This window comes from Rosa rugosa, chromosome 4 (assembly GCF_958449725.1).
Source record: "Rosa rugosa chromosome 4, drRosRugo1.1, whole genome shotgun sequence".
Classification (NCBI taxonomy): domain Eukaryota; kingdom Viridiplantae; phylum Streptophyta; class Magnoliopsida; order Rosales; family Rosaceae; genus Rosa; species Rosa rugosa.
Window position 1 is genome coordinate 32,850,354 of NC_084823.1, and position 10,320 is coordinate 32,860,673.

The following is a 10,320-nucleotide window of genomic DNA, read 5'->3' on the forward strand; positions in this document are numbered from 1 at the left end:
CACAATGTTGGGTGGAAATAGAAGTAATCCTTTTAGCTGGAGAGTGGAATCTCAAGTCGGGTGATTGACTAGAAAGAGAGTATTTCCGTCGACGACAGGCGACTCTGATTCAATTCCGATTAGGAGATCGATGGCGTCAACCTCTTCTCGTCGACAATGGAAATACGACGTGTTTCTAAGTTTCAGGGGGTTAGATACGCGCAAGATTTTTACCGAGTATCTGTATTCTGAACTAATTCGGAGAGGAATTCTCACCTTTATGGATGACACAGATCTTGAGAAAGGAAAATCCATTAGACCTGAACTTTCAGCTGCAATTGAGGAGTCTAGATGTGCGATTGTCATTCTCTCACCCAACTATGCTTGCTCGTCATGGTGCTTGGATGAACTCGTCAAGATTATTCAATGCATGAAAGAGATGGGCCAACAAGTCTTCCCCGTCTTCTACTACGGCGTGGATCCTTCTGATGTGCGGCACCAAAGGGGAAGTTTTCAGCTCAAAAATAAACATGAAGTAGAAATAAGGGAACATGAAGAAGTTTATGTGAAGAATGAGGACAGACTAAATGCCTGGAGAGCTGCTTTGACTGAGGTCGCCAATCTTTCTGGCTGGGATTCCAAGAATTATCGGTAAGTCTCCTTCTTCCATACTATGTGTTTCCTTCCTTTTGAAATTGAACTATTCTTTATAATTTAGATTGGGATTTTTCTGATTGAGGGATGGATATGAATGGAGAATTGGAGAGTAATGAACATCCAGTAATATTGCCAAATGCTAATATTGTTTTTGCCCCGTTAGGGCAACTCCAACCATGGGATTCATTTGGGGGTGCTATTCTCATTTTAGCACCCCCTTGTTGCACTATTTATTGAAGACTCAATTCTCATCTTCAACCATGGGGGGTGCTATTTTCACTATTCTTGACTAAAATATAATATGAGTATAATTTTGATGAATATTATATTAAAAATATGTTAATTTAATTAAATAAGGTAAAAAAAATAATTTAACATTTTATCATAATATTTAAAAATTATGATAATTTATTTAATGAGCATTTTTTTTTGTTTTGTGCTTTCAATAAGTGGCCATGTTGTCATGATAAGTGGTCATGGCCTACTTTGGTTGTATTGTTGTGTGGTATGCTTTTACTTTGTGTTGTGTGCTTTTTATTTGTGTGGTTTGCTTTTATTTATAGAATTTCCTATAATTCACTGTTCCAACGGGTATATTTTTTCCCCCAATTTTCTGGTAATTTTTTTTATTTTTTTTGGAACAAAAAGGAAATAATAACTCTTCAATTAATAAGAGCCGTTCATCACTTTTTTTTCCAAATAATCTGAACCATTGGATCTTGAATAGATCCGTTACAGTCAAAAAAAAAAAAAAAAAGAGGTAACATCGGACCGTCCAAATTGATTTCTGCAACATCTGGACCGTGCATTTCATGACCGTTGGGGGTTCCAACGGTCACCAGGGGACAGCTGCGCAGGCGAGGGGCCCACGGTTGCAGACGGAAAGCTCGGAATCTTCTCTCTCCAGCGCGCGTTCCGAGCGTGCTCTCTCTTCCTTCTCCCTTTGGCGCGCGTTTCCTTCAATTTCTTCGTTCCGCGCGTTGGTTCGGCATGTGGGCTGAGACAGCAAGTGGGCTGGCCCCCATGCACAGTAATCAGTTCTGGTCTTGGAAAAGTCTCATATTTGAGACTACAAATGAGTCCAAGTCCTATATTTATAGGACCAGACCCCCCAAAAACAAAGGGTTGGAGATCAAAAGTCTCAAAATGGCCCAAAAATAGGTTTGGCACCCCAAGGTTGGAGTTGCCCTTATGTTACATTGCTAGGCTTTCTAACTCAAAATTTTATCTAAATTTTCTCAGACCTCAATCAAAACTAGTTGAGCAAATTGTTAATCATATACTAAACAAGTCCGTGTATACATCTTCAAGTGTTGACAAGGGCTTCGTAGGAATGGATTCCCGCATTCATGATTTAGTAAGCAATTACATATATCCGCAGCTTGGTGGGGTGCGTTTTGTAGGGATCCATGGCATGCGGGGCATAGGTAAGACAACAGTTGCTCGAGCTATACATGATGGAATTTGTCAGGATTTTGATCGAACCTGCTTTCTTTCCAATGTTAGAGAAATGTCTAAAAACAATGGCCTAGTTTCTCTACAAGAAAAACTTCTTTCCAGAATCCTGATGGCAAAAGTTAAAAATATAAAGGATGAATACACAGGAGCTGCTATGATAAAAAAGCGGTTGTGTAAAATAAAGGTGCTTGTTGTTATTGATGATGTGGATCAGTTAACACAATTAGAGAAATTGGCTGGAAGTCGCGAGTGGTTTGGTCCAGGGAGTAGAATTATCATAACCACCACAGATTTTCAGTTGTTAAAGGCACATGATGTTGATGCTACATACAAGGCAAGCGGGTTAAATTGTGATGAAGCACTTCAACTTTTGAGTTTGAAGGCTTTTAAGAAATGTCCACCACCAGAAGATTATTTGCATCTGTGCTACCATATTTTAGGGTATGCTCAGGGGCTTCCGTTGGCTCTCGTGGTTTTAGGTTCTTTTCTGTTTGGTAGAAGAACTGATGAATGGGCAAGTGCAATAGATAGGCTAAAGAACACACCAGATAAACGCATTATTGAGGTGCTTCGGATTAGTTTTGATGGACTCGATGAAAAAGACAAAGAAATATTCCTACATATTGCTTGTTTTTACAAGGGGAAGGATAAGGATCGTGTGACACAAATACTAGACTATTGCCAGCTAAACCCTGTCATTGGTTTGAGTGTTCTTGCTGACAGATCTCTCATAACTATCCCCAACAACGAACTGTGGATGCATGATTTGCTACAAGAATTGGGCTGGGAAATTGTTCGTGAACAGTCTCCCAAAGAGCCAGGCAAACGTAGTAGATTATGGTCTCATGAAGACATCAACAATGTGCTGAAGAAAAATAAGGTAAGAGTTTGATAATGAAAAAAAAAAAGCTAAGCATATTATTATTTGTGTTCTGCACTTCAATTATTGTGTCAAAAAAGAAATAAGGCAGATTTACTTGTAATCTGCTTAGGTCTTGGTATTCTTTGTGTTCTGCACTTGAGTTATTATTCCTGTTTTTCATTATCAGGGAACAGATTCAATCCAAGGCATGGTAATGGAGTTGACTAAATTACAAGTGGCTCATTGGAAGCCAGAAGCCTTTTCAAATTTGTCTCAACTTATTCTTCTCCATATTCATAATGTGGACCTTCCCTATGGCCTCACTTGTCTTTCTAATTCCTTGAGACTCCTCGAATGGACTGGGTATCCCTTGAGATCTCTCCCACAAAACTTTGAAGCAGATGAACTTATTGAACTTAACTTGTGCCACAGCAACATTAAACAGCTTTGGAATGGAACAAAGGTATGGCTATTAGTTAATAGACTGCTTGTTTATCTGTATGAAGCAAATTGTCTGTTCTGTGTGGTGGCTCACTGTTTCGATTTTATGAGCAGAATTTTGACAAGTTGAAGTTCATCAAACTCTGCCATTCTCAAAACATTGTGGAGACCCCAGACCTCGCAGGTGTTCAGAATCTTGAGACTTTAGATCTTGAAGGATGTTCTCATTTGGTAAGAATCCATCAATCCCTTGGATTTCTCAAAAAGCTTATTGTCCTGAATCTTAAAGACTGCAAAAGTCTCCAGAGACTGCCAAGTAGAATTGAAATGGAATCTCTTGAAACATTAATTTTTTCTAACTGCTCAAAAGTTAAGAAGATTCCCGAGTTTGTTGGAAATATGGAACGTTTGTTGGTGCTTTGTCTTGATGAGACTGCCATTGAGGAACTGCCTGTTTCAATTGAACGGCTGACTGGCCTTGTGACATTGAATCTAAGCAACTGCAAAAATCTTGTCTGTCTTCCAAGCACCATCAATAAATTGAAGTCTGTTGAAAATCTTAATCTTTCTGGATGCTTGAAACTTGGCAAACATCAGGTAAATGTGGGGGAGATGGACTGTTTTGAGGAAACTGATGTGAATAGTGGGTCTGCAATAGAAATGTCATCTACCCATGATCGCAGAAAATATGTGAAAGGTTCAGTCTTTCATAGATGCAAAGTAGTTTGGCAATCTTTAAATAAGTTCATGCCTTCTGGATTGGTGCAAAAAGTGAATACAGAGCCAACGAGTTTCCGCTTGCCTATTTCTGGTCTGTGTAATTTAACGTATCTGAACCTGAGTAATTGCAATCTTGGTGAAGGTGCATTTGCCAACAAATTCGGTTACTTTCCCTCTTTGGTGACCTTGAATCTAAGTGGAAACAATTTTGTTCGCGTTCCTTCAGGCATTCGATTGCTTTCTAAGCTTGAGAACTTTAACTTGGAGAATTGCAAGAGACTTCAAGAGTTGTCAGACCTTCCATCAAATAGTAGACTAGATTTAAGGGCAGATGGTTGTACTTCACTGAAATACTTGTTTGATGCATCGAATTTGAACAAATTAAACAAATCATATTTCAATTTCATCAATTGCTTCAATCTAAATGGCAGTGAAGGATGCAATAACATAGCATTTGAAATGCTGAAGACATTCATGTATCAGGTACTCCCTCTCCATGTGTGTGCGTGTGTTTCTGCTCATATACTTATAGACATTAATCAGCTGACAGCCTATCTCTTCTTGCACAGGGAATCTCTAATAAGAGGGAAACTTTTCAAATTGTAATTCCTGGAAGTAATATTCCTGAGTGGTTCAGCCATCAGTGTGTTGGGTGTTCATTAATTGTATCTCTATGTGTACATTGGAATAACAGTCGGTTTTTGGGATTTGCTTTGTGTGCTGTTTTTGTACTCCATGAGCACCATCCGGTGGATGAGCTTTATATAGATGAATTCAAGACTTTTAATGCAACACATCATCTTGTATGTTGCTTGAAGCTCGATGGAAGAGAATTGGAAGTATATGGCCGACAGCCTGCATTTCGCTTTAGTGAAGAATTTTGCCAGGTTGAATCAGATCACCTGTGGCTATTCTATGTATCTCGTGATAAATATTTTGGTACAGAGTGGTGGCATAACAGTTGCAGTCAGCTTGAGTTCTTATTTGAAACCAGAGGGCCGGGTCTGGAGGTGGTGGAGTGTGGAGTCCGTCTGATATATGAGCAAGAAGTGCAAGAGTTGAACCAAACAACCACTCAATCAAGCAGTAGGATGTCCCCTTATCCAGATATATTGATTGGTTTTGACATTCCGGTTGCAGGGGAAACCAGTGGCACTGGTAGCAGAACTTGCACACTTGAAGAATTGTAGGACTGGCAGAAATATAGGGGATCCAGTGATCCACCACTGGCCACTCTGAAAGACCACAATTAAGGACTTTCTGATCCCATGGCTCGAAATGAGTTGCAGATCATGAATGGACAATGCTTCCTCTTCTCTCATTTGAGTTTCTGCAGAAATTACTTTTTGGAGCTCTCTTGCCTTCATCTTTTACAGTAAGGTGAGTCTCGATCACTCTAGTTTTGATATTTTGCCTAATATTAGTGGACTCCCCAAGTTATTTTCAAATGACACTATATTCTTACTTGCGTAGCCGATATTATTGAAGTAGTTTTACAATAAACTGAATTGCCTCTCTGTAGTTAGTTTTGAAATAAACCGATATTATTGCCTCTCTGTATTGTAATAAGGTGAGACCAGTGGTTTTTTCTTTTGTTTTTTTACTCTGAAATCGGAGAGAATGAGGCTAAAGGGGGAATTGAAATCCAAAAAGTTTGATAATTTATGGTTAAAGAATATGAATAAGTTTCCAAGGATATGTATACAACACAAATGTCTACTTTTTTCAATATGGATGTTACAGTTATGAAAATGTATGCCCTGTCCTGTTTCGGATTATTGAGTTTGTTTTCAACAGATGGCTCCCCTTTATAATAGGGCTGCCTATTTGCTCATTTCATGCTGCTGTTGTGTCATTTCATCATCGAGTCGAGTACTCATACAATAGTCCTATAATACTGCTTGGATTTCATATATTATCATATTATAGTCACTTTATTCGTATCATTCTGTTCAAGGTATATGTTATCATGTTTCACAATTGGGTTATTTGTGATGTTAATCCAACTTGTTTACTGTTTTGAGTAGAAGGTAAAGTCATTTATGAGTGCATTTCAACTAGTGATGAATCCAACTGCACTAACTTCATGTTGGGTTCCAGACTTCCAGTCATGGAGTTCATAACTTAACATATACCAAACTATAAAGGAAATTTGGCAATCTGCCAGAGCTTGTCTGCCGGAAGCAATTTCGTATATTACTGTTTCCCTTTACCTTACACTGTATTTGGACATAGTTGATAAACTTCATGGATTATTCATGCATATAATTGTCTACTGTTTGTAAAAGTAAACTCCCTTAAGCATGGTAGCTTCCAGATAATTTCAGCGTTTATACTCTTGCAAGATACGATGGTCATGGTGATAGTGAATTCAGATGCTCACAATTTCAGTTATGTTTTCTAAACAAAATGTTGCATGTATTTTAGAGTGATTCAAGATACAATAAGAATAGAAATTTATGTTTAAATAATCTTACTGGTTTGCCGTGAACCATAGACACCAAGTATGTTTTACTGTGACGGTATCTCTGCAATCAATGAACCGACTCATTATGAATTTTATGCTACTCTGTCTCTACTCTCTAGTACAGTTCTCTAATTGAGGAATTGTTATGTTATATGTATTCGTACGTGTAATGTATATGTTTGTAATTATTTATCGTGCCTTTATTAGCACTATGATAATTATTGAAAAGTCTCTGTGGCGACACTGCTAGCTAGGGATAGATCTGTAGCTGGGTTGATATTCATTCTGGCATCAGATTAATCTTGCACCCATGTAAGTTTGCATCATCAATCTCCATACGATAAAATCTGTATGCCACAGCCAAAATAGCACAATTTAGTCATTTTTCCATGGCTCAACAACTTTTACGTTTTTTTTTTTTTTTTTGCATAAACAACTTTTACTAGACCTTAAATCTTCAGAAATATCTTTTACATAGTTGCAAAAAAAATCCGTAATCCTGGTTTCAGAAAGTATTTTATGCAAGTCAAGGAATTAAATTATTTCATTCCACAACGATCCAGGGCATAAGGTCCATAAGGAAGAAAAGCCAAATAGCCAATTCATCTTTAGCTTTGGTCTTCCTCATCTTTACTCAAAGGAGTCGCGACTTATTTGCTGACAATGTCAGCCCACCAAGTAAAGAGCAATTTGGAGTTATGATCTGGGAGTTCGCCACTTCTCATACTTTTGTTTGTAAAGCAGCAACATGACGCACAAAACCTGTTCGATGAAAGGCCAAAGACAACTTCTGCAGCAATTTCTTTGCTGAACTTCTGCAGTCTTCGTGAGCTTTGTCTTATTGACTTTTGCTTCTTTCTTTCCTAATTCCACGAACAAGGTTTAATTGACCTGTTTATAACCCAGCATCCAGCTTTATATTTTAATTGCCTGAGCCCTCAGACTTCACGAGTCCATATCTTTTGTTAACAAGCCACCACCGCGAGGAGCAAAGAAAAGCTTATCTTTAATAAAAGCTTTTGTCATATATCAATTGCTTCTAGTTTCACCCTTAATTTGCAGTTACACAAACATATTGAACAAAACTCATGCCTTTATATATATATATATATATATATATATATATATATATATTTGTTTTTCTCTTTGTTATTGTGCTTTTGCTTGCAGGTGGGACTGGGACTCTGGAAGAGACTCGCATATGCTCATAAGTCATAATCATGATCATGTTTTGTCTCTACACATGCTCTTGTACTCAATTAATTAATCATGTTTAAAACAAAGCTCCAGCACACCAACTAACCAAGCCTCAATTGTTTTGGCTCGTGCATAGGCAATTAAGGCCTCCTTAATTATTTTTGGTCTACAACACAACCGCCCCAAAACCAAAAGTTAATCATGCTTTTTGTGTTTTGGTTTTGTTTTTGCTTTTGGTTATTACGTGGCTCTCCAAGAGGTGACTTCGTCATTCTCACTGATGAAGAACAAATTTGCCTGCATGGTTGTAACTCTTCTGTTCATTTGTTTTTTCTCGGCTTCTTTGCCTTTTATTTTGAGAGAGACACCCACTGAGAAGCAAGTAGAAAAGAATACTTCAATTCAGGGTTAATTTGATAATTCTATTCATCCCACAATGAGGGTATATATACAAGTACCAAAGAATAGTCTAACTCTAATAGGAAACAATCTTTCCATAATTACAGGATATCCTAATTAAATAAAATCCTAATTACATACAGATTTACAGCGATTCTACACTCCCCCTCAAGTTGGTGCATAGATGTCTATCATGCCCAACTTGTCAACTGAGCTGTCAAATACCTTCCTGGACACTCCTTTAGTAAGAACATCAGCTAATTGCTCCTCTGAGTTTACAAATGGAAAGTGAATAACCTTTCTGTCAAGATTTTCTTTAATAAAATGACGGTCAACCTCCACATGCTTTGTTCTATCATGCTGAACTGGATTATGTGCAATCTCAATGGCAGCTGTATTATCACAATGCAAATCCATAGGCTTTTTAAGCTTGTAACCCAGGTCTTTCAAGACATTACGAATCCACAACATTTCACAGACTCCGTGTGCCATACCTCGGAACTCAGCTTCTGCACTTGATCTGGCAACAACTTTCTGCTTTTTGCTACGCCAAGTGACAAGGTTCCCTCCAACAAAAGTGAAGTACCCAGATGTAGAACGTCTGTCAGTTTTATCACCAGCCCAATCTGCATCTGTGTACCCAACAACTTCCAATTCATCTTTTTTCTGAAACAGTAACCCTTTACCTGGCGCCATCTTTAAGTACTTCAAAATACGAAAGACTGCATCCATATGCTCTTCACTAGGACAATGCATAAATTGACTAACAACACTCACAGCATAAGCAATATCAGGTCTAGTATGTGAAAGATAAATCAACCTTCCTACAAGACGTTGATACCTCCCTTTGTCAGTTGGAACTTGATCAGGATAAATAGCAAGTCTGTGATTCATCTCAATGGGTGTCTCTATTGGTCTACAGTCCAGCATCCCTGTTTCAGCAAGTAAATCAAGGACATACTTCCTTTGTGAAAGCAAAATCCCCTTCTTAGACCTTGCAACTTCAATACCTAGAAAATACTTCAGTTGTCCCAGATCCTTCATTTCAAACTCCTTTGACAGATACTTTTGCAATTCATTCATCTTTTTCGGATCATCCCCTGTAACAATCATGTCATCAACATACACAATAAGAGCTGTAATCTTACCATTCTTGCGTTTGATAAACAAGGTATGGTCAGAATTGCTCTGTCTGTACCCAAAGGCTTTCATGGACTTTGAAAATCTTCCAAACCAAGCTCTTGGAGACTGCTTCAGGCCATACAAAGACTTCTTCAATTTACACACCTTGCCAACGTCACTTGGGTAATTCTTAACACCTGGGGGCACATCCATGTACACTTCTTCCTCCAAATTCCCATTAAGAAACGCATTCTTCACATCAAACTGGTGCAAGGGCCAATCTTTGTTTGCTGCAAGTGAGATTAGAATCCGGACAGTATTAATCTTTGCCACAGGTGCAAAAGTCTCCTCATAATCAATCCCATAGCGTTGTGTATATCCTTTGGCAACCAACCTCGCCTTGTATCTATTAATAGTTCCATCTGCATTAAGCTTCACAGTAAATACCCAACGACACCCTACAGTCTTCTTTCCAACTGGCATAGGTACTAGCTCCCATGTTGCATTCTTTTGAAGAGCTTCCAATTCTTCATTCATCGCCTTTGTCCATTTTGGATCCGTCAATGCATCCTGCACGTTACTAGGAATAGATACAGTAGATAATTGATCAACAACAAGTGCATGTGACCCAGAAATCCTATAGTTAGACATAAAATTAGCTATAGGGTATTTAGCTTTGGCTTTGATATCTGGTTCATATTGTTTCTTAGGAATTCCCTTGGTAACCCTTTGTGATTTCCTAGGTTCGACACTTTCTAACCCAGAAGATTCATTAAAGTTTAGGGGTACCTGAGGAGGATCATTCTGACCGGGATCTTCAGTTGGTGATGCAGAATGGGGAATATCTTGTGTGTGAGCTTCAGATACGTCTTGATTTTGATTCAAACTATTCAGAAAAGTCGTCTCTTCTGTCTCAGAATTCACAACACTCTGTTCGGCAGTTACATTTTCTGTTTCGGAATTCACAACACTCTGTTCGGCAGTCGCATTTTCTGTTTCGGAATTCGCAACACTTCGT

The 10,320-nt window shown here is 38.3% G+C and overlaps 1 protein-coding gene across 1 annotated transcript; it reads left to right on the forward strand.

Moving 5' to 3' along the window:
• The first annotated feature begins 130 nt into the window (after positions 1-130).
• On the forward strand, positions 131-5,520 carry LOC133744670 (TMV resistance protein N-like). Its single transcript, XM_062172740.1, has 5 exons — positions 131-630; positions 1,879-2,974; positions 3,144-3,419; positions 3,512-4,600; positions 4,687-5,520. The coding sequence occupies exons 1-5, from the start codon at positions 131-133 to the stop codon at positions 5,305-5,307; spliced, it is 3,582 nt and encodes a 1,193-aa protein (XP_062028724.1). The 3' UTR covers positions 5,308-5,520.
• Positions 5,521-10,320: the final 4,800 nt, after the last annotated feature.

Bases quoted from the DNA above. Each gene is read 5' to 3' on its own strand.
- LOC133744670 (XM_062172740.1), top strand. From the start codon at position 131: ATGGCGTCAACCTCTTCTCGTCGACAATGGAAATACGACGTGTTTCTA. The intron at 631-1,878 runs GTAAGTCTCCTT...AAATTTTCTCAG, and splicing joins TGGGATTCCAAGAATTATCG to ACCTCAATCAAAACTAGTTG. The intron at 2,975-3,143 runs GTAAGAGTTTGA...TTTCATTATCAG, and splicing joins ATGTGCTGAAGAAAAATAAG to GGAACAGATTCAATCCAAGG.